At 42.4% G+C, this 23,094-nt stretch overlaps 1 protein-coding gene across 14 annotated transcripts in view; it reads right to left on the bottom strand.

Annotated features, from left to right (window-relative positions):
* Positions 1–23,094, bottom strand: part of Tiam1 (TIAM Rac1 associated GEF 1) — a 401,135-nt gene that overhangs the window by 93,219 nt on the left and 284,822 nt on the right. For all 14 annotated transcript variants that reach the window (XM_033755948.1, XM_010608608.2, XM_033755949.1 and 11 more), the window contains 3 exons: positions 22,953–23,091; positions 17,403–17,575; positions 862–1,086 (listed from right to left, as the gene is read on the bottom strand). In XM_033755948.1, the coding sequence (XP_033611839.1) occupies positions 862–1,086; positions 17,403–17,575; positions 22,953–23,091 (537 nt within the window). The remainder of the gene's footprint in view (positions 1–861; positions 1,087–17,402; positions 17,576–22,952; positions 23,092–23,094) is intronic.

The raw sequence follows: 23,094 nt of genomic DNA, 5'->3' as shown, positions 1-23,094 counted from the left end.
GGGGGGGGGGGTGTGTCAAAGGCCTCAGGCTGGCTCACGTCATCAGCTGTCCAATTATTTAAATATTATTTATTTTCAAAACATGAGGACAGTTTCAAAGCACTACCAGTGACTTTAAGTGAATACAGGTAAAATTACCCTGGTGCATCTCTGCTGACTTACATACAGACTTTCTTCTCATTATTCTCTAAACAGTATAGTGTAATGGTTTTCTACATAATATTTACATCATGTGAGACATCAAAAGTAATGTGGAGACCGAGTACATGGTGTGGCAGTTTCATGTAAACACTGCACCATTTTCTATAGACTTGAGCATCCTTTGACTTGGTGCCCGTGGGGGTCTTGGAGCCAATCCCACATGGATACTAGTAAGGGTATATGCATTTTAAAAACCACGCTTCCCCTTTCCTCAATTTAGAATTCTCAATATTCTGGAGTCACCAACGAACCCCCCAGCGCTGAGCTCAGGTCAACTGCACTGTTCAGTCATAAATGTCACATTGGAGGACGTCAGGGGTCTGGGGCTCAGAGCGAGGCAGCCACATCCGGGGAAGGAAACTGCAGACTTCCTAATTACACAGATCTCCAGAATAGCTAGCACCCCATTGGTGGAAGTGGGAAGGCTCCTATTAGACTTCTGTCTTCCTCTCAGTCTTATCTTGTTCCCTTCAGCTCCTAACAATCAACTGTGAACAAAGGGTGAAGAAAACTGACAGTGACAATAAAGAACTGAGCAGCCTGGATGACAGGTTGACGGAGAGATGACACACAACACTTCTCAACTCCCAAGGTAGCAAAAAAATATGTAAAGACCTAACAAGTTTGCCGAGGTCAAAACACAGAGGAGCGGATGTTTACCTGATCTAATATGGTTTTCTTCTTCTTTGAGTCGGTGACGGAGGACAGCTGCATTTCGCCCATTTTCTTCATCTTCTCATCCATGTCAATCTTCTGTTCTAGCTTTTTGATCTCGGACTTCAGGAGCCGGAGCGTGTCTTCTTTGTGGTGGTGCCTCGCGACCGCGGCGGCACACGCAGAGTGGATGGCGGTGATCCAGTTCTCCAATTCGGTCTGGCTGGTGGTCTGCACGAGGGGGGTGGAAGAAGGAACGGCTGCACCTTAGAAATGAGCGGCACATTTCCAGAGCAGCAGTGCATTTAAGGCAAGGCGTCCAGGGGAGACGCTCAGCAGTAAGACCGTTAGTCTCAGGTCAGGTCCCTGCCTCCCTCCCTTCACATCACTTGCTTGTGCACCTGATACTTCTACACAGACAGCTTGGTTTCCAGCCAAGATGGTTACGGTGAGGGAAAATTCAGTTTCCAAGAGGAATGGTCAATTACGTGGTGCGCCTGAGGACTGAGGGACACTACTGCCCAGTGAACCCTGCAACTCGTATCTAAAATGCTCATCTCGGTGTTAAGCAGCAATGACAAAACTAGGGAAGGGGGCGAAGTCCAAGGCAACCAGTGGTGATATTGCCTTAGGGGACCCCATGCATAGCAGCCATCCCACTGTGCTCGCTATGCTAGGAATGGATGGTCCGTTAGAATGGCATCGAGATGATATGGGTGAAACCCACTCACAGACCTCTAGGTAGAACTGGTACAAGTCCAAGATCCTCTAAAAGGCAAACATCCGAGCAGTTTTGGGGGAGATGGTACATGTACAATAACTTGATATTAATGAATCTTGGGAACTCAGTCAATGAGTAGAGACACTGGACTTATACAGGTGTTCTCCTAAGTCCAGAGAAGTTTAACAAAAGCTCAGGAGCGAGGCCACTTAGCCAAATAGACATATTCAGCCAAGACAGTACTTAAGTTAACTACTAATAACATTTTTTTTTCATGCACCAAAACAAATTTTTTTTTCTTTTATACATTTTCTCAGTCTTCTAACTCACTGGAATCGTGGCTTCTGAACAAAATCCTACTAACACGGCCCCACCAACACATTACTCCATGGTGGCTAGCAACTAAAGTTTTAGTTTAGCTACCTGTGTTCATCTCAGGAGTTTTGTTTCCACCAAATATTAAAAATGGTGTCTGCCAAAAAAAAAAAAAACAATGGTGTCTCACATTATAAAAAGAGTACTGGCCAGTATATAAAGAAAATTTTGATCATCTACACATTCTCATAAAGAGACAGCCGAAGAACTGGCTGGAAAAACACACAATCACTTTCTGAGGACACACGGGAAAGAGAGAGGAGATGAAGATAGTGGAAGCCACAGATAAATACTTGGAGGTTGAGAAATTTAGGGGAGAAAGGGCAACACAGGTCTACATATGAGACCCCTCAATTCATTCTTGAATTTGTTCAAATTTTTAAATATTTACCCCTCTTTGAAGGTCATTACCTCAAACATTTTTGCCTACATGTGGCTCTGAAGTTACATAAGAAAAACATGCTCAAGATCTTCCCACATGACATGAAACTGCCAAGCTACTCCTGTCTAGGGCAATACAACATGCTTGATCTTTGGGTCTTTCAGTGCTTCTGCATGAGCAAGTATTTTGTTAGGTGGGGTTGTTTTTCCCTGCCTTCCAAACATCATTATTAGGGAAAGAATCAGCTCAAAAGGAAAAACAACCTAATAGGATTATTTTCTAAAAAAAAGAAGAAGAAAAAAAACCTCAAAACTTTCAGTATTGTCAAATGTTTGGAGCAACCAGAACTCTTAGGCACTGTTGGCTACTGATTGTAAACAGGTTAACTGCTTTGGAAAGCTGTTGGGCACAGCCTACTGCAACCCAGGAAATAAACTCAAGATACACACCCAACAAATATTCATATGCTAATCAGAATTGATGTAACTGAGGGCCAGGGTTTTAGCCTAGTGGCACCGTGCCTGCCTCCCAAACGCAAGGTCCTGAGTTCGATCTCTGGTACCAAAAAAATAAAATAAAAAAGAATCACTGTAACTGAAGATGCATAATACCATAATTTGTAATGGCATAACTGGCAATTTTTGTTTTGTTCTGGTTTTTTTTGTTATTTTTTGGTACCGGGGATTGAACTTGGGTCCTTGCCCTTGCAAGGCAGGCCACCGAACCGCTGAGCTAAATCCCTGGCCCATAACTGGCAATTTTATAGATGCCCAGCATCAGGAGAATGGTTGACTATGTGGCAGAATCACCCAACACAATACAATACTGCAATGAGAAAAAACAATCTGTAACTGCATGCTACAACTCAGACAAATCTTATATACCTAAGGGGGAGGAAAGGAGCCTGACATTCAAGAGTAGATACGAGGAGTGATCAAACACTGCAGTGAATGTTCAAATTAAAAACTGTTACAGTGAAACCCATGTTAGCATGAATTCCCTTCAAAATACTCACCCTCACTTCAAACACACTCATCCCATCCCTCTTGACACTTTCTGTAGCAATTCTGGGAAGCCTCTTCTGTGAGTCTTCCCATGGCTGCCTCAGTATTTTAAACATTTACAGCAATTTCTACCAAATAAAAACATTGCAGTGTGCCTTTCTCCACTTTATTCACCAGAGCTGGCACCATGTGACTTCTTCCTCAAAGTCAAAACGACCATGAAAGGCAAACGTTTTAAATAATCTATTTGAGACACTGAGGCAGCCAGGATGATTCAACTAAAGACACTCACGAAAGAGGACTTCCGGACGTGCTTCAGGAAGTAGCAAGCGTGATGGGATAAGTGTGCTCCAAGTGGGGGGCGGATTCTGAGGGGGACTGACAGCAATGTGTCTTTTATTCCAGGGTGCTTTTTAATTTAAATATTCATCATTCTTTTATTTACTGTGTCCTGCACTATGGGTTTCGATTTATATAAGATGCAAACAAACAGAAACAAATCCACACTGTCAGAAGTCGAGAGAAGAGCACTTTAGTGGGAACGGTGATAGGGAGAACAGGAAGAAGCAGAGTGGGTTTGTCGTGTCTGGATCTGGGAGCTGATGACGATGAGACCTGGGTGTATTCAGGTGTTTGCCAAATACCATCAACATTCACTCTGCTCTGTGTGTCTTACACTTTAATAGAAAGTTTCCTCAAAAAAATCCTTCTATAATACATCAGCCTAATATTCAAGTGTAATTTTTCCATGCCTATCCTAAAGTATTATACATCATATTCTATTTTTCGCTAAAAATTTCCTCTACAGGATTACAAACATGGTTAAAATAAAAGGAATGATTCTTTTGGCATCGATTCTTTGTCCTCTAGAGTGCCTGGCAACACTTGATAAATAGCAGATTCCTTGATCCAACGTATGCTTTTGCTTTGTACGCACAGCTCAGGGGAAATGAGGAGCTTTTAGACTTGAGGGAGCTGGTGCTTTGCCCAGTGTAAAAGGATGACGTGAGGCATCCAGATGCCACCATTGCATTACCAGGCTGCATCACGAGGACAGAGCACGTCTCCTGTACCCACGTCTGGCTCTCCACACTGGGCAGGCTTGTCCAGTCTATTTCCCCGTCTCCACCTTGTTACACCCCTCCACTCCCCAACCTCCATCCCTAACTTATGGAATAAAGAAACACAACCTCAAAGTCATGCCTGAATAACAGATGGAAAGACCTTCAACTCTTGATAGCAAACTCTGCTAAACACATGCTAGGAATCTCAATTTTCAATAGAAATGTTCACACAGAGGAGGCCCACGTGACCAATTTACAGATGGCAAAATGAGAGATTAGAAAAACTAGGATGGACACAGCGATTTACTATAAATACCAATATCTCTACCAAACCTGCATTTTTTAAAAACATTTCATTTTACAATTTTCTCTTCTAGTAGGACACACTGATCCTGCCCTCCGAGCTCTACATGCTGAGCTACAGGGTCATCCCCAAGACTATTAGGTATTCTGATCACTCTTCATTCAGAAATACAGAGGCAAAACCTATCCTGCACTCTCTGAAGCAACCATGGCCCCGTCACGCAGCTTTGGCCAATGCAAAGTGAGCAGACACTGCATGTCATCATTACTCAACAAATGCCTGGCTCGCCCCACTCCTGCATTCGCCCACAGATCTAAAAGTGTGTCACGGTGGAGAACCTGTCTACCTGGCTCCTGAGGTGTTTAGGTTACTACAGACCCCAGAGTCAGACACACAGGAGGACCGAGAAGACACACCGGGCCACTGAGCCCTGAGGAATGTTCCTTACTGAAACAGAATCTGACCCATCCTAACTGATATGGCCAAGTAAGAATTCTGGGCAAAGCAGGTAATGCTTAGAAAATAAGAGTCTGTATGATACATTTTTAACTCGAGAAGGGCTGCAACTAATTTTTCTGTAGAACAACAGCCTCTTGCTCTCTTTCCCTAGTAAGAGAAACCACCTTCCACTTGAGTCTTCAGCCAAACTCAACCAAGGGCAACAGAGTCCCATCCCGATGTCAGAGACGTGATGGTTGGCTCTCATTTAAGATACGGAAAGGAAAGAAGCTGATGTCGGTTGAGGTTAACCATCCTTTGAGAGGTACACATTTAATTCTGGCAAAGGAGTTGCCCTGGAATTTAACTGTTTAAAAGAAAGGAAGATGGTGGCTACCAGGGGCTGGGGATAGGATGAATGGAGACCTGCGTAATGGGGTCCGCAGATCCTGCTTTCCAAGATGAGAAAGGGTTCTATAGGTGAATGAAGACTGACTGTGCACTACTGCAAATGTACATCTTCCTGCCACTATCTCTGAACACTTAAGCACAGCTAAGATAATAAGTTTTACGTTGTATATTGTACAACTATTTAAGAAAAAGAGTGATTCGAAATTAAAATAAAGCATAGTACAGGAAAAAAAGAGCAGCCCTCAAAAGCTAGAGAAACATAAACACCACACACAAATGTACGGTGACAGCTTCATGAAAAATTTAGCCACCAGCCCTTGTACCCATCAAGCATGTCTCAGCCCTCCAAACTCTTCAAAAACCAGGCTGTGATTGAAGGCAATTCCATTAGCAGGAGTCTGTGCTCCTGCTGTCCTGTCTAAATAAAGCAGTGGTCCCTGCCATTCTCCATCATTAAGCCAAACCAATTTCTAAGAAGCACAATTCACTAAATGAGATTTTCGGCAAAGTTTGCCCCTTGCCGTAGAGCTGGGTGTGGGTTGAGAGGGAGGGACAACTCTACAGTGAGTTAATCAGAGAAAAGTCTTGAAAGAGCTCAGAAGAGGCCACAGGCATAACCCTACTGAGCCGAACAGAGCAGACCACCAACTGGAAGTGATGTCTTCTTGGTGGCCTCTTCTGACACCTAGAAAAAAAGGTGTTCAAGCCACCGACCTTGCTTGCTCTTTGTAACACAAGCAGGTTTAGTTCAGGACACCAGGTCTCAGAAAGACCCCTTCATCAGGATCCAGTGTCACAAAGGCAGGAAGGAGAGACCACCCAAGGGTATGCGGGTGACATCCACCCCACTTGTCCCTTTCCATTAAACAAATGACAGGGGACAGGTAGTGAGAGTGAACTTTGTGATTCTTCCTTTGCCCTCTGGGGATGATATAAATACCGTATGAAGTTCATCAAGGGGAAGAAGCAAAGTTCTTGGCAACAGAGGAACATAATCAGCAAAAACTGCATTTTGCATAAGAGCCCCTTTGAGCATGGAGTTCTGGTGAAGCTCGGGATTCATTAGGCATAAATAGTTCTAGCTTCAATTGCCAACTGCACGTTGGACCCTCCGTGATTTCACATAATCACTGGTTTATGTAAGTGGCAAGAAAGGGGAGATTCACTTTAAACAAGAGAAATACTACAGAGCAAGAGAGCTGGGAAACTAAAATGTGGGGTAATTTGAGTTTATAAAGGCATGAGAATTACTGCAAAGTGAGTTGAACTTTTGTTTTCATTTAAAAGAACAAAAAAGGAATGAATAAAGTTACCCATTTCTAAGAAGTTAGATGGAAATGATGTTCCTGTGGGAATTATGCAGACGTTTTTTCTCTTTGGTTCCATAGTTTAAGAGTTGGATTTATTCAATCCTTAATCAAGTGATCTTTCTTCCTTTCTCTATCTCTGTCCCCCTTGCCCTGGCTGTCTCCCTCCTTTCCATTTCTGTGGTGCTGGAACTGAACCCAGGGCCTTCACACTGAGCTGTAAGCCCAGCCTGTTCCTTTTCTTTTTAATAATTTTATTTTGAGACAGGGTCTCACTACGGCGCTAAGTTTCCCAGGCTGGCATGAATTCTCAGTTCTCCCGCCTCACTCCCAGGGTGCTGGGGTTACCAGGCATGTACCACTATCCCCAGCTACGTGACCGTTTTTCATATCTGTAAGGAGTACCAAAGCTGAGGCTCCCCTGTCCCACTGGAGAGAGCCACGGAACTGTGCACCGCACCCGCATTCTCACCTCAGCACTCCTCCCTGTTCCCGAAGCATTCTTTGCAGAAAAAGGGAAGCTCCAGACTCTCAGAAGTCAGACACCGGTGAAGCAGAAACTATCACTGCAAATGAGAATGAATGGAAACCTGCCCGATGAATAGGAAAGACAGGATTCATCTCTGGAAAAGTTAAACAGGACAAGAAAAGACCAACAACGTGCCCACTAGAGTCCTCCCTGAAAGGCCACTTGCCATCTGAACAGAATTTAAGAGCCCCCAGGGGTTGACCACGTGCGCAGAGGGGCACAAAGGTTTCAGGTATCTCATACTTAAAAAGGAGCCATCTAAGAGCACCTCGTGTTTGATGAGCGCCTCTGATGCGAAGGGCAGAGGCAAACACAGGCACAGAGAAATGGATTGGGGAAGAGGCAGAGAAAGCTCCCCAAAATCTACAGCAACCCCAGGAAAGCAAGATAATCTGGAGCTAAGAAGAAACCCACGGAGCAGGAACAAGGAGACAGAAAAGAAGGCAGAGGGAAGAACAGGGGAGGGGGGGGGTAAGCAAAGAAAAGGAAAAGGGAGGAGAAAAGGAAAGGAAAAGGAGAATGGAAGGGAAGAGAAGGCTTTCAGGAATTACAAAAATAAAAACCGCAATTTGAAATCCAATAGAAGGCAAATTGCCATGAAAGATCAAAGAATCACCGATAAGGAAATCATTTTGAATCCTTCCAAAAAGAAAACAAAATAGACATAGAGAATCAGAAATGAGAATGTAATCAGATAATAACTGAACAACATCATTCAAAAAAAAAAACAAAGACATTTTCAAATATGCATCACTCTTTAGGATATCATTACAGGTTATTTTCACAAAAACAAAAGTTTGTTTTTTATAATGGAGGGTTTGAGACCCAGGAATCTAAGAAGGGTGGTCAAGGGAGATTGTGGGTGACTGCTCCGCAGGAGGTCTAGAGGCCACCCCTAGACTTCTGTGTGGGAGCAGGGGACAGAGGGCCAAGGGGACCAGCATCAAGGGAAACTGCCTAACACATCATAGGCTCAGAAAGTATCACTGCGACATCACCAGATATAAGCAAGCTGGGCCAGGAAAAATGGAGAGGAGACGGAGGAGGGAGAGAGAAGAGGAAGGGAGAAGAAAAAAGAGGAAGAGAAGGAGGAGGAGGAAAGAAGACAGCAGTTAGTAACTACAGAAAAACAAACAAAAAAATGGCTGCGGAAAAGAAAATCATGATATACTACTTCACTTAGGAGCTAATAGTGTGTGTATAGTCGTAACCACACAGTGACATCGACTACTGATTTAACTGCATAGGAAAGCAAAGAAAGAACTTGTATATAATACAGCCACATATTCACCTCTCATAAAAGTCAGTATAGTACTCTCCCCTCATCTCTGCAGGGTCTCCCAGTCCCTGCAATGCCTAAAACCAGAAATTGTCCTGGATCATATGCGAATCATCTCTTTTCTTATACATTCATACTTAAGATAAAGTTTAACTTATAAACCATGCAACAGTACAAGATTAACAATAATAACTGCTAGCAAAATAGAATAATTATAACCACATATTATATAGTTTTTTGACATCTTATGACTTCTGAAATATTTTATTTAATATTTTGTTGGACCTCAGTTGACCACAGGCAACAAAAACCATAGAAAGCAGGCCAGGGATTTAGCTCAGTGGTTCCGCCGCCTGCCTTGCAAGCACAAGGACCCGAGTTCGATCCCCAGTACAAAAAAAAAAAAGGAAAGCAAAGCGCAGATAGTGGGAGAACCATGTAGTTAATGTCTAAAATCCTTTAAATAGCCGTGTGAGCATATTAATGAGAAATGAGGACAAGAGCACAAGCAAAGAAACAAAAGCACCCAGCTAAAATAGCTTAGTACAGTTATTTCTGGGGAGCTGAAGCTAACGGGGGAACAGAATGGGGACAGAATTTCACTAAAAGTCTTTTAAGATTAATTGAATTCTTTTAAAGTGTGCATGTATATTGACTTAATACAAATTTAAAATGAGGTAAAAAGGAAGACAAACACACTCAGGAACATATTATTTGCATAAGCAATATGAGCTAGTGGCACACCAATGGCACAGCAATACCCAGCTCAGCCACGAGTACAGCTCTTGTTGCGGTTTGCACAGAGGTGGTTTCCCCCAAAGATCCACAGGTTAAAGGCTCTGCCCCATGGGGAGTGTGAATGGGATGGGCTGTGGACCTTTAGGTAGCAGGGCCTAGTGAGAGGTCCTGAAAGGAGTGGCACCTGCAGATATTCTGGGACCCTGCCCACTCAGCTCTCTTACTCTGCGTTTTGGCTCCTGATATGGGGGTCTCACTCCAATACACACTTCCGCCATGATGTGCGGTCCTTGCCAGAGACTTAAAGCAATTAGACTTGAAACTCTAAAGCCACAAGTCAAATACTGCAAACCTTCTTTTCTTCATCGGTAGTCTGTATCAAGTATACTGTTATAGCAAAGGAAAGCTGACAACTACACTTGTGCACTGTACTTCTAACATATGTGGGAACCCTCAGCATGACAATGAGGTCAGACCATGCAACCGATTTCCAGCCCTGTGTATTCACTTTGTACAGCATCAACATATGACCCCTAAGTACTTTTCTAAAAGGAAGACAAGTGGAGTCCTGCCCAGTCTCTGCACCTCAGGAGCCCCCAAAGTTTGGACTGCTTTCTTTGTAATTTTCAGTATCCCTGCTGCGGTCCAAATATGGGTTTTCCCCATGATAACTCATGTGGAAGTTTGGTTTCCAATGTGGCAGTGTTGGGAGATGGAATCTAGTGGGAGGTTCTTGGGCCGTGGAGGTGAATGGATTAACACTTCCGGTGCATACAGGAATACTTGCCCTCAGGAGACTGGGTCTGCTACAGTGAGAGCAGGTTATCATAAATAAAGTAAGCCTATTCTTCGGTTCTTCGTGTTCTTCTCTTTTGCACATGTTCATTTGCCCTTCCAATTTCCACCATTAACTGAATTAGCTCAAAGCCTTTACGAGAAATGGGGCAGATGCCAGTGTCATGTCCATGAACTTCACAGCCACCCAAATCACGAGCCGAAACAAACCTTGTTTCTTTATGAGTCACCCAGACTTGGGGATTCTGTTATAGGCACAGAATATGGGCAAAGACAGCCTCCCTCTGGTGCCTGGAAACGACAGACTTCAGAAGAGGGCCCCAAACCACTTCTCCTGTTTAGGAGCTCTCTGATCTTGTATTCCATACGTGATGTCTATAAGATACCCTAAGCTTATGGGCATGAGCCTGTGGCTAGTGAATCCCTCCTCAACAAGGCTGTGTGGTATTTCTCACATGAAACTGACTCAGCCTGGGCTACCAAAGCAGTGCTGATAAACCCATCTGAGATGAGTCAATTCTTTATATAGATAAGGGCTTGAAAAAGAAATATTTGCCTGGGGCTCTACACATTCTAGAGCTGACCCTTCTATACAACTGATGTATGCCAAAAGCAAAGTTAAATATCTCCCAGTGGCTTACCAGGAACAGGGATTTAATCCATGGCGTTGGGAAAACAGGACTCAGCTGCACACTAAGTCAACACATAAATCAACAAGGAGAAGGAAGGCCTCATATTTAGCTTGTCATATCTACAGATAACATGAAGTTAAGAGGGATGTAAACACCAGGAAAGATCACATTAGGACCCAAGACCATCTCAACAGATTCATGAGAAGGACAAAATCCACAAGAATAGCATTTCAAAGGAATACATTAAAGTTCTGCACTTGGGGTTTGGAGAAAAAAAAAAGTTCAAAATAAGATGGGGAATTCCTGTTGGATAAGAGTTGAAGGTGGGGGTTTAAAGTACCAAAAGTTCAGTACAAGTCAATAGAACAATGTGGCTTCTGACAGATTAAAGGAATTGACACAAGTGTTAGAGAAGAAATCAGTGCATCCAGAGCCTCACTGAAGGATGCACAAGGCAGACCACATGGAGGACAAACAAAAAGCACCTGAGCAGAAGAATGACCATGGAACCTCAGGCAGGGGATTCCAGAGAGGAGAAATGACCACAAGTAAAGGAAAGCTATTTATGAGTTTTTCAAAGGTTTCTGAAAATATAAGCAAGAGACTTGCACTAGACTCTAGGAGTTATTTGGAATTAAAGGAAAATACAAAGAGTCACCAAAATGAACACAGTAGCTCAATATGACAAAGAACTATGTGGCACTTATGGCTGACTAATACGGCTGATGGTTAAGAAGCTGGAAGCTGCTCAGGAATGGGAGAAGTGGCCAGCAGAAAGGCTAACTTGCTGTCCAGGGTCTTGAAGTGAGCTACCCACCCTGAGAGGGAATCTGAACGTCAGGCCACGCAAGTCCAGATGCTAAATTCCCTCTAAAGCCTGTACTACCAACTCCACTGATGTAATTTTGTGAAAGATGATTTCCAGGTTTCCCCTAACATGGCTGCCCTTGTACTGGCCATCACCCAAGGTCTTTCCTCAGAGCTCCCAGATCTCAGAGCCTGAGATAATTCACATGGAAACCATGCTTAATTTCTGTAAAGATAATTACTTGAAAAGAGCACAGAAATTTAGTCTCTTTTTATTACTAAAATGGTAATCTATCAGGCATTGAACTGCAGTCTCACAATCAGTCTAAAACTCAACACAATGGCACAGATACTGTTTTTATTTTTTTATTTTGTTATTTTGTTATTTTTTTTTGGTACCAGGGATCGAACTCAGGCCCTTAAGCTTGCAAGGCAGTCGGTGGAACCACTGAGCCAAATCCCTGGCCCTAATGAGTCCTTTTTTAATGCACAAAACACACTAACTAGCACAACTGACTTTCTAAATGATAGGGAAACTTTCTGCAGGAGGAAAGAATCACCTCCTAGAGATAAATCTTTCCATTCTATTTTAGATATGGAACTGCATCTGATTTTCCACTCCACCAGGCATCTTTCTTATCCTGTCCTAGCTATGTTCCCAAAGCCTTTGATACAGAATTAAAAGCTAATATGAGGACATATGTCCCTGGAAGACATGGAGCTTTTTGAAATAGTGACATCTTCAAGTAAAGGATGAATGAAGGCCCAGCAGGAGCTGTACTCTGTAGATGGTAGGCACTGTCTCTCTAGCTCCAAATGGGAGGGAAGAATTATTTTAGTTGAAATGCAGAAGCTACAGCCTCACTTTATGCAGACAACATAAAACTTGTTCTACATGATCTGCTCCAACGTTCACGCTGATTCCCACCCCCACCCTACACACAAAACCCTTTTTCTACTTTTTCTGGTAACATGAACCTCCTTCTTTCCAGGGACAAATCTGTGGGTATCTGAGTAACAGCATCAAATCAGCAGCACACAGGCTCTGGACTCTGTGTGCAGTGAATTGAGCCCCAGGGCTGAAATAACCTACAAATTATTTCCATAATCATGGCTGATCTCTCTTCTTTAACCTCACCCCCTACACACACAGGTTCCTTTCAAATTCAGCCCCTCTAGAGTTATGTGGATTACAATAAGTAGAAGGCACAAAATGCCTTCATGGATCCCAAACAGCAGTAATTTCCTCTGAAAAGGTTCATTTTGTGCTTTATCCCATATAAGTAGCATAAAAATTTCTCATAACAAGAAGACATAGAGGTTTTTCCTTGAATAAGGTCTTATGTTGCCACAAAAGAATTCTAAACAATGTGACTTATTGGCTATTTGGATTCTTACTAGAAATTTTATAGCCCTAAAAGTCCTTTAAACTCTTACTACCAGAGGTGAGTTAAGGGTGGTGGAAATCAGATAATCATGTAATTTATGTAGTGAGACAAAAACGGTCAAAATCAAGTTATGATTTGGGATATTCCCCACGAGTGGTTTAACTCAAAAGACGAGAAAAAGAAGTTGGTCACATTTTAGTATACCCACTGGTATTCCTCCGTGTCCTCAGAATCAGTAGTGACGCTAGTGAAATAAATAGTCTCACAGACAAAAGGAGACTTTGGGAAAAGAGAGGTTTGGTTTAAACCCAATCCTGACATTCAGTAATTGTGTGTGACTCGGTGTAAGTTCCACCTTTGTACACCTCAGCTTCACTAAATGGAGTACATACATAATCCACAGCAAAAGATGCTAAGAGATAGACGCAGTGCTAGGTCGTCACATTCTAAGAACTCAATGGAGTCACACACTGTGAAACACTTTCAAGGTGGTGGCTCACAGCGAGGGTGCACAAGAAGACAGCTGCTGATGCCACAGCAGTGCTGCTTCCGGTACAGTAGTTAGGCATGTCCCCACTTGCAAAATTTCCAATTACAACATGTAGGCCACATGCAGAAAAACAACACTGTACAAGGTATATAGAAGGATATTTTCATGACCTTGGATCATGCACATTTTAAAAATAGTATACACAAAGTATAACTTATTAGGGAAGATTTGAGACTACACTAAAATAAAAAGGTTCACTGTAACAATGAATACCTTTAAGAGGGCAAACTGGAAAAAAAATTGCAATAAATATAATAAGAGAATATAAAAAATATGTAAAGAACCACTACACACCATGAAGAGAGAAAAACCCAAAGGAAAAAAATTACTCCATAGAAGTGATCGCTACTGAAATGGCAGCCAACACAGGTCCATCTGCTAAATATCACACTGAAAGCTTGAAAAAGAAAAGTAATACCAAGTGCTGCTGAGGGTATGGAATAAGTAGAATTCTCCTAGGCTGCTCAAAGCAGTATAGATTATTGTAATCATTTTGGAAATGGCCTGACAATGTCCAGTAAAGCTGAACGTGTGCCTAAACCATGGTCCAGCAATGTGATTCCCAGGCATACACCCAACAGAAATATGGATAAATGCATCATGAGAGTAGTTACAAGAGTGCTCACAGCAACGTTTCTCATGATTTCTCCAACATGGGAACAAACCAAACACACCAAAGGAAAGGGTGTCACAGGTCCCCGCTGGTCTGCTACTGTCTCGGCTTGCACCTGCTATCCCGGCATAATTATTAAAAGTGTCAAGGCTCTCAAGTATCCCTGTAAATGCCATCAGCTTTAATGGGGGAGTTAGGAGCTCCGAAAACTCATTTCTGCACAAAAGCAATAAAAAAATGGCCAATATAGTCAAAATCAACTTTTTCATATTGTAGGAATTCATATTAGTCTTGCAACAATCTGGGGTGTATTTATTAAGAGAAATGGCCAAAAAGTGGTAAAAGCAGCAAATTTCACCTTATCTTACGTATCTCGCTCTGTTGCTATCTCCATCTCCCCCGCTCTACAATCTCACGGGAACCAGTAGCCTAGCAACCACCGGCCACAAGGCTCTGAGCGAACAGAGGTGAAGGCTAACGCAGAGCTGGCAACTACAGCTGCCTGAGCACCCAAGATGTGTTTCACTTGGCATCTGTCTGTCTTCAGAAAGGGGTGGGAGATTTACTGCTTCGAGGCAATCATTTACTGAACTAGCGGAGCAGAGACTTCCGCGGTCATATATGACAAAGCATTAAGATTTTCCAGATCTCAGGACAGTCACTACAAAAAGAAACACCATCAAGACCACAACAAATCCAGAAAAATGGGACTGGATTTGCTTTTAAAAGCTGCCATTTTAAATAACAGGATATTCTCATGACTTTGGATCACGTACATTTCAAAAACAGGGTACACAAAATATGACCTATTACAGAGAACATTAGAAATAAGCCTACACAAAAAAGAAAGTTTTACTACAACAAAGAACACCTTTAAGATAGATCTTCTGCAAATAGGAAGGAAACCAAGAGATAAAAGAAGAGGGTGGGGAAGAGGATGTAAAATGGGTTAAGATGTGTCATGTACATGCAGTAAATACCCATAATGAAAGTAGTCACTATGTATCACAAACATGTACTAATAAATAAAAAGTTGCCACTTTCTAGTATTTAAAATGTACAATCTTCTACCGGAAAGTATGAGAAATACAAAGAAACAGTAAAGTACAGTTTATACCCAGGAAATGACACATCAGTAAATGCCATCCCCAAGGAACGCCAGATGTTGAGTGTGCTAGACAGAGTTTAAATTAACTATTTTGGATATATTCAAAGAACAAAAGGACATCATAGCTAAAGAAGAAAAATAGGAGAGTGACATCTCACCATGCAGACAACACAAATAGAGAAAAAAAAATTTTGAAAACCACATATAAATACTACACTTAAAATGTAAAATAGCCAGAAGGGCAGAAGGGTTCAAAAATAGATATGAGTTGGCAGAAAATGGAATCAATAAACTTCAAGCAAATCAACTGAGATTATAGTACTCAGTCTATAAGAAAGAAGGAAAAAAAAGAGTCAAGAGAAAACAACAGTCTCAGAAACCTGAGGACATTATCAAGCATACTAATGTCAACTCAGTAGGTGTCAGAGGAGGCTAAAGACAGAAATGGGCAGGAAGTCTGAAGAGATATCTAAAAACTCCCCAAATTTAACACACGTGCACATGCACAAACCTACACATTCAAGAAGCAAAATGAACCCTAAGTAGAATAAATTCAGATATTGATAACTCCATATATCGTAATCAAGCTATGTAGAGACAAGATGAAATCTTTAAAGCAACAAAGTAACTCCTCACATAAATGGGATCCTTGTGTGACAAACAACTAATTTCTCAACAGCAACTATGGTGGCTGGAGAGCAATGGGATGACGTATATAAAAAACTGAAGTAAGACTATCAATCAAAAATACTGTATCCAGCCAATGATCCTTCATAAAGGAGAAATTAAGTCACATGCAGATAAATAATGTTCTGACTTGGACGATGAAAGTCCCATTCACTCTATTCAGTTAATAGGCTCTCATGTATGTGGGTGGAAGGCATTTTATATGGTGCCTGAACTTTGTATTCCTTCTCCTGGTTGATGGTTACATATTTACTTCATAACAGTTCACTGAACAGTCATTAATTTATGTTTTAAGCACTCTTTTTTTTTCCTGTGTGTTTTACTTCACAAATTTTTAAAAACACGGGTGCTTTGTGTTTAAACAAACAAAATTACTACTCTACACCAAATTATCCAATTAGAAATGGAACAGAGGCCAAAGCCACAAGTTGGTGAACAAACTATTATTTCTTTCCCCTATATATTTGTTTTGACTCTTTTCTTGCATGCAAAGTTTCACTGTCCATTTCACCCAGTTTATCCCTTTTCTTCCGCAACAGTCACGCCATGGCCTCTCAACATTATAGAGGTTCACTCCTGTGCCTGTCTCCCCATTATATATGCAAATACTTTTAAAAGCAGGAATTATGTCAAAAGGCATTCTTTTTTTTTTGTACCAGTGATCGAACTCGGGACCTTGCACTTGCAAGGCAGGTGGCAGCACCACTGAACTAAATCCCCGGCCCTCAAAAGACATTCTTAAAAAAATACAGAAAATACAGAGGATGGAATAAAGGTTTAAGAAATTAATCCATTAATGGAATAAATGAAGCCTTCCTAACTAAAACAAGTTCTTGCAGGATATAATACAGATGAGCAAATTCAAAAGATTTCCTCTAAAAGCAAATGTTAACCCTGAAGCAGGGAAGTATTTTTTAAATCAATTAATACTCAAACTTCAAGAACTCTGGGTAGAAAGTTCTAATAAGATGAAAACGAGAAACTATTTAGGGACAGCCAGTCTTTTCTGAGACATCAGTATTTTACTTTATGATTAATATTAGAAGAGAACATATCATGAAAAAAAATTTTTTGACAGTTCAAATCATGTCTAAATTAAGGATCCTATGATCCCTTTCTAAAGTGCCACACAAATAGCACTGAAACTACACTAAGAAAATGCTTCAACCCACAGCAAACACAGCTGGTTTCTTAAATCCAACTCATGAACTTTGAAACCCTTTAGGAGAGGTCTCTCACTACTGGAATTCATTACAGATGTTTACTCTGTTGTTCACCATTTCTGTGTCTACAGTGAGCAATAGATAATTCCCACCATCAAAATGGAGAAAAAAAAAAGGCAGGGTACTAAAACAAGAGAGACACTGTCTCATTCAAAGGTTAGAAATATCCTACAAAGGAAGTGTCCAACAAACCTGAAAGAGGAAGGCATCACCCAGTGAATTGCTGAGGCAGAAGACAAAGTCCTTCTTGGGGTGCTCAGGCACGGCCTGCACAATGCTGTTTTCTACCCAGACTGCATGCTTGGGGATGCTGTTGTGATCTATTCCAGACCTGCCGTCACTCTCATAGAAAAAGAGTGTGCATCCTGAGGAAACAGAACAGGGGTTAACATGAGCATTGGGTACTCCATCCATCGAAAGGCGGTCATGCAAACTAGCACCTGTCACAGGAAAGGGCTTCAAATGAAAGCATGTGGAATCCAGAAGGTAACGACAATGGGGTCACGCTTGCACTAAGCTCTTAAATTTGCCTAGAGAAAGGGAAAGCTCTTAAATCACAGCCTCTAAATTAGCAAAGCATCCTGTTACCCTTTAGATCTAAAATGTCACCCAACAGTTCTGAATGTTCAAAGTGGGGCTTTTGGAGGTGACCGGATTAAGGGGCGCTTATACTCATCAATGTGTTGGCCCATCGATGGGTTCGTTGTTGGACGTACCGTGAAGAGGTGGGGGCCTGGTTGAAGGTGGGTTACTGGGGGCATGACCTGGAATTGTAGTCTGCCCCCACCTACCCACCCCTCTCTGTTTCCTGTCTGTAATAGGGAAAGCTTTGTCCGGCCACATCCTTCCAATATCCCATTTCTGACTTAAAGCCGGAGGGCTGTGGACTGGACCTTCTGAAACAAGGACCTGAAATAAATCTCTTATTCTTTAAATCATGGCTGTTGGGTGTTTTATCCCAGTGATGGGACAGTAACTAATACATACTCCTTCACGCATGACCTCCAGTTCTTTAAGGTCCTTACATTCAGTGTTAGAATGTTTTGATGTAAGTATCTTCACACAGATAGGGGTCTTGCATCTCCTTTGCCCAGTAGTGAGTTCAAATATGCTTCCAAAGGTTTTATAAGACCAAAGGTATATCCAGTACTTTGTAAGACTGGTGGTCATATTGTCACCTTAGAGTCCATCCCCAATATGTCTCACAACCAGGAACCCCAAGAAAATCAATATGATTTGTGGACCACCCCTTAGGTGAAAACAATATATAACATGGATATTGGGTGTGTTCAGAACAGGAAAATAAATGATACATTTTTGTTCTCAGATTTTATCTATGCAGTTTTTCCCCCCCTAGAAATAAACCACATCCCTGTTTCTTCTGAAAAAGTAAATGTATGACACACAGAGGGTCTCGGAGAACCCAGAAATCTAGTACTTGCTTAGTGACAACGTGAAGGTAATGAGGCACTAGCAATAGAAACAGTTCCTAGGTTTGTGGGAAAGTGACTTCGGCAGACATCCTCCATCACTAACTGACCTGGAAGCTCACTTTAACAGCAATTACTTCTTAAACACTGATCGAAACCAATCTGAGGAAGCCTGAGCACAACTTCAAGATTCTTCTCCAGCTTCAACATAGGCTACTTGGTGAACTTCCACCACCTTCTTTACTACAAGCAAGTGCCACAGTTTATATGCATTGCAAAGCTCTTGAAAGTACAATCTATTTGATTAAAATAGGAGTCCGTAAAGAAAAATTACTCAATTGCTGTCAAATGACGTAGCTCAATGGAAACATCACAATAGTTCAAAAGCAAACCTTCCTAGCCCATAATATTTCACATTACCCATGTTAACAGCTGCTAAATGCAATACCCCTAACACAGCTGCACACAGCACAGTTTGATATTCCACTTCAACTCCATTTTTTCACTGCAATTTGTGGTGGGGGAGAGACAGTGTCTCACTAAGCAGCCCAGAGCTCGCCTTGAACCCACAAAATAGCTCAGGCTGGCCCCAAATTCACAATCCTACTGCCTCAGGCTCCCAACTGCTGGGAGGCCAATAGTGTACCACCATGCCTGGCCTATGAGTTTGAAGACCTCAAGGTTTTTCAGGAACACCTAAATCAAAGAACAAAATCATCTATTATGTCCCATTCCAATGCCTTAAGTTGCCATAGATGAAACAAAAGAAAACTAAAGTGGAAGAGAGTCATTATTTTCCCCTAAAGCAAAGGTTCTCATGGAGCAGCAAGATGGTACTATTTGTAAACACTGCTAGTTGTCACGACTACGGGAGAAGTGCTACAGGCATTTGGTGGGTGAGGACAAGTACTATAGTTTGGATCCTTAATATTCCCCAAAAGCCCATGTGTTGCAAGCTTGAGCACCAGGGCTGCTGCTGTGAAGCCCTAGCATAACCCTAGTTCCTTCCTCTCCCTCTCCTTTTCACTCCCTGGCCATGAGATAAGCAGATATGTTCCACCACACACTCCCACCATGATGTGTTACCTCCTCACAGCTCCAAAACCAACACAGTAAACTAAGAATGGGCTGAAATTTCCAAAACTCGAGCTAAAGTAAATAAACCTTTGCGGTTCATAAGATGATAAACTTTTGACATTTTGTTACAGTGACAGAAGGCTGAACAACACACAGGAAGCTACTAAGTGTTTATAAATGCCCAGCACAGCTCTCCACAAAGAAGGATTATCTGGAAAATGTCAATAGTGTCACTGTTGAGAAACGCAGCACCAAATAACCTTCATGAGTAATATGACACTGACGATAGATGGAGTCTTAAACATAAAAGGGGGAATATACTTTACCACAGATTGAGAACAGAGAAAGCAGTCTGTGCAGAAGGAATTAGGGGCCCTCACAAAACCTGGCATGTGTACACAATGAATACTGTATGGTCTTTCCTTTACAATTTTTCAATTTTGCTTTAGTATTCCTCTACGACAGTAGATGGCTGAAATTGGCTTTTACTCAATTATCAACTTGTTCCAAAGTTAAAACTGACATGAAGCAGTGAATTCAAGAACCACACACTCCCTGAGAAAAGACTATTTACCTTTATCTTCACTGGATGATAATCTCTAGGTTCTTCAGCTGCTCATGAAGTCATTCCAGAGATCAACTCTACATGAAATCCTTTTTAAAATTAGTGTATCTCATGTGAAGGGATCTTTCAAAAAGTCTCTATCCTACGGTTCCCAGGTATTCTGATCTTGCTTTTGCAATATACACTGGTTGCAGATAAAGTCAGCAATGGGTCTTGGTTTTGAGTGGCAAACCATAGCCCCGCGGATGCCAGCATTAACGGGAACCTGTCAGGGTTGGGAAGCAAAGGGCTCGGTGGCTCTATGCTCTGGAACTGCATGCTGACAGACTGTGCCACTCAGGTGGGTCCCCAAGGCCATAAAGGCACCCTCCATAACGGGAGCATGGCTTGTGCTCCTGAATGCATGTGCCCTGGCCTCACATGCCAGTCATTCTCTAAGGAAATGGCAGAAATAAAATAACCCCCTCTGCAATGTTCCAAATTAAAAAAAAAAAAATGTTTAAATCACCTAATTATTTTTATTCTGTACTGTTCTCAAATTTAGAGAAACCTGGGAAACTAATGTAAGCCACAAATTTAGGGCCTGTTACCAGCTAAACTGTGGAGGAATTTGGAGTCAACCTCCCACATTAGAGTCCTAGTGCCCAATACTTCCCAATGTGATTATATTGGGAGATACAACCTTTAAAGAGGTAAGTGAAGTAAAGTGAGGTCCCACTGGATAAGCCAAATCTCATTTCATGGCTATCCTTATAAAAAGATGAAATTTGGAGAGATACTGGCGAAGCCACAAAAAAGGGGAATCTCCAAGGATAGGAGGGAGGCTTCAGAAGAAACCAACCTTTCCAATACCTTGATCCCAGATTTTTGGCCTCCACAACTGAGAGATAATAAATTTCTGTCACTTACAACCTCCAGTCTGTGGTACTTTGTCATAGCAGCCCTGGCGAATGAATACAGGGCTATCACCAACCTGTGCTGTCACAGATAAGAAGGCACACCCTAGAAAGTACCTTGCATGGCTATAACAGTGGTGGTCTTCGAATCAGGCTATTATGAGCTCAGCAGCAATTAATGAAATGAGTGCTAGGATGGACAGCTACAGGGATAGAGGTGCTGTATCCAGTGGTATGCACATCCAGAAGAGGCAGGGGAGGTGGGAGACAGGAGGACTTTCCTTGCATCTCATCACAACAGAGCAGCTGGTACAAGTCAGGCCCCTCTGATATAACCTTCTAAATTAAGCCAAGGGAGTTCACACAGTAGAAAGCACAGTAATAGCTCTCCAAAGCATTCACACAGGGCGACTATCTATGCTGTGTAAGCAGGACCACTACATTGAATCATCAAAGGGCAACGCTCTGGGAATAGTTGAGTCTTAGATAGTAATCCTGCCTAAAGTTTTGTTCTTGTCATCTTCATTCTGGGTTCCTGTGGCACACAGGGAAATCTACATCTGAATCAACATGCTCCCTTCCGATTTCAACAAGCAGCAAAGCAACATCTGGCAGTGCCAAGAATGGGGTGCACCCCAGCCCCACCTGTCCCATGGGGGCAGCCTGCACATCCCCACTCAGGCATGTGTTTACTTCACTGAGCTGAGCTCTGGAGTCTTCCTGCTGCTGGGACCTCAGTTACAGCATCCAGTGTCAAATAAATCGCCCCATTTCCTTACCAACCTGGTCAGCCCAGCCTTCCTCCCTGTGCCCTTCCTTTGATCTTGTGAACCTGCCTAACCCATCCAGCCCTATACTAACCCCGGTTAAAATCCACCTTATAACGTGCTGCAGAAGTTGTGTTTCTTTTGACAACACAGAGCCCACAAATGAATTACAACTGTCTCCACTACAGAGAGGCATGCAGGCACGCACAGAAATTAATAACACACTGCACAAATGGATGCAAAATGACAACAAATAGCAACATATAAAAGTAGTGTGCTTTTATATAAAAAGAAAGCACAGTGACAGGTACATGTAAGTAAGCAACTACCCATAATCATACTCAAAATACAGTTTCACTATAAAACAAGGGACCAACTTTTTCACAAACATGATGCTTTAGATATTCCGTCTACATCAGCCTGAATCCTGTAAAATCAGGGATACTCTATCGATTTTTAATCTTAAAAAGTGGTAATTTCATAGGACCCAACCTGATTTTAACTCCTTCCCTGTCACTCTGGGAGGCACAAACTTAAAATGGTTCGAAAGAAAAATTCGGGGAGGGAACTGTGTCCTTCAGAATGGTCTGTAGAACCAACCAGCTGCCTGTATGGGGAAACAGGCAATGACACGCTCCTCTTGCTTCCTCTGTGAAAAACAGTAAAGAAAACAAAATATCCTTGGCAAGGGGTGGGGAGGCACACACGGGGAATGGCTGATCAAGGAGCATAAAGCTCCGGTTAAATCAGATGAGTAAACGCCTGCAACGGTGCACCTATAGTCCACAACACTGGATTTATTATATGTTTTTAAGTGTGTGAGGAGTACATTTTATGTTAAGCGCTCCTAACGCAAAATAAAGTTTAGAAACAACCTGGGTGAAACGATTCTATGCCATCACGAGAAGAAAACCCCATCACCTGGGTAGCGGGCTCCAGCGAGCGCGTCCTTTGACGCACGGAGCGCATGCACCGTCCAGCGCGCAGCCGGGAACCGCGGCCCTTACCTTTCAGGGACACCCAGTAGTGCTTCCACTTCCTCCGGGTGGCCGACTCCACCTTCTTGTTCTTCTTGTGCACCAGGAAGTTCTTGACGGCCAGCGCGCCGGCCTTGCGCACGGTGCCCTGCGCGGCGGTCAGCAGGATGTC

The sequence above is a fragment of the Fukomys damarensis genome, unplaced genomic scaffold, assembly GCF_012274545.1.
Source record: "Fukomys damarensis isolate Sample0158 unplaced genomic scaffold, DMR_v1.0_HiC HiC_scaffold_24, whole genome shotgun sequence".
Taxonomy (NCBI): Eukaryota; Metazoa; Chordata; class Mammalia; order Rodentia; family Bathyergidae; genus Fukomys; species Fukomys damarensis.
This window is presented reverse-complemented; position numbering and strand designations above follow the sequence as displayed.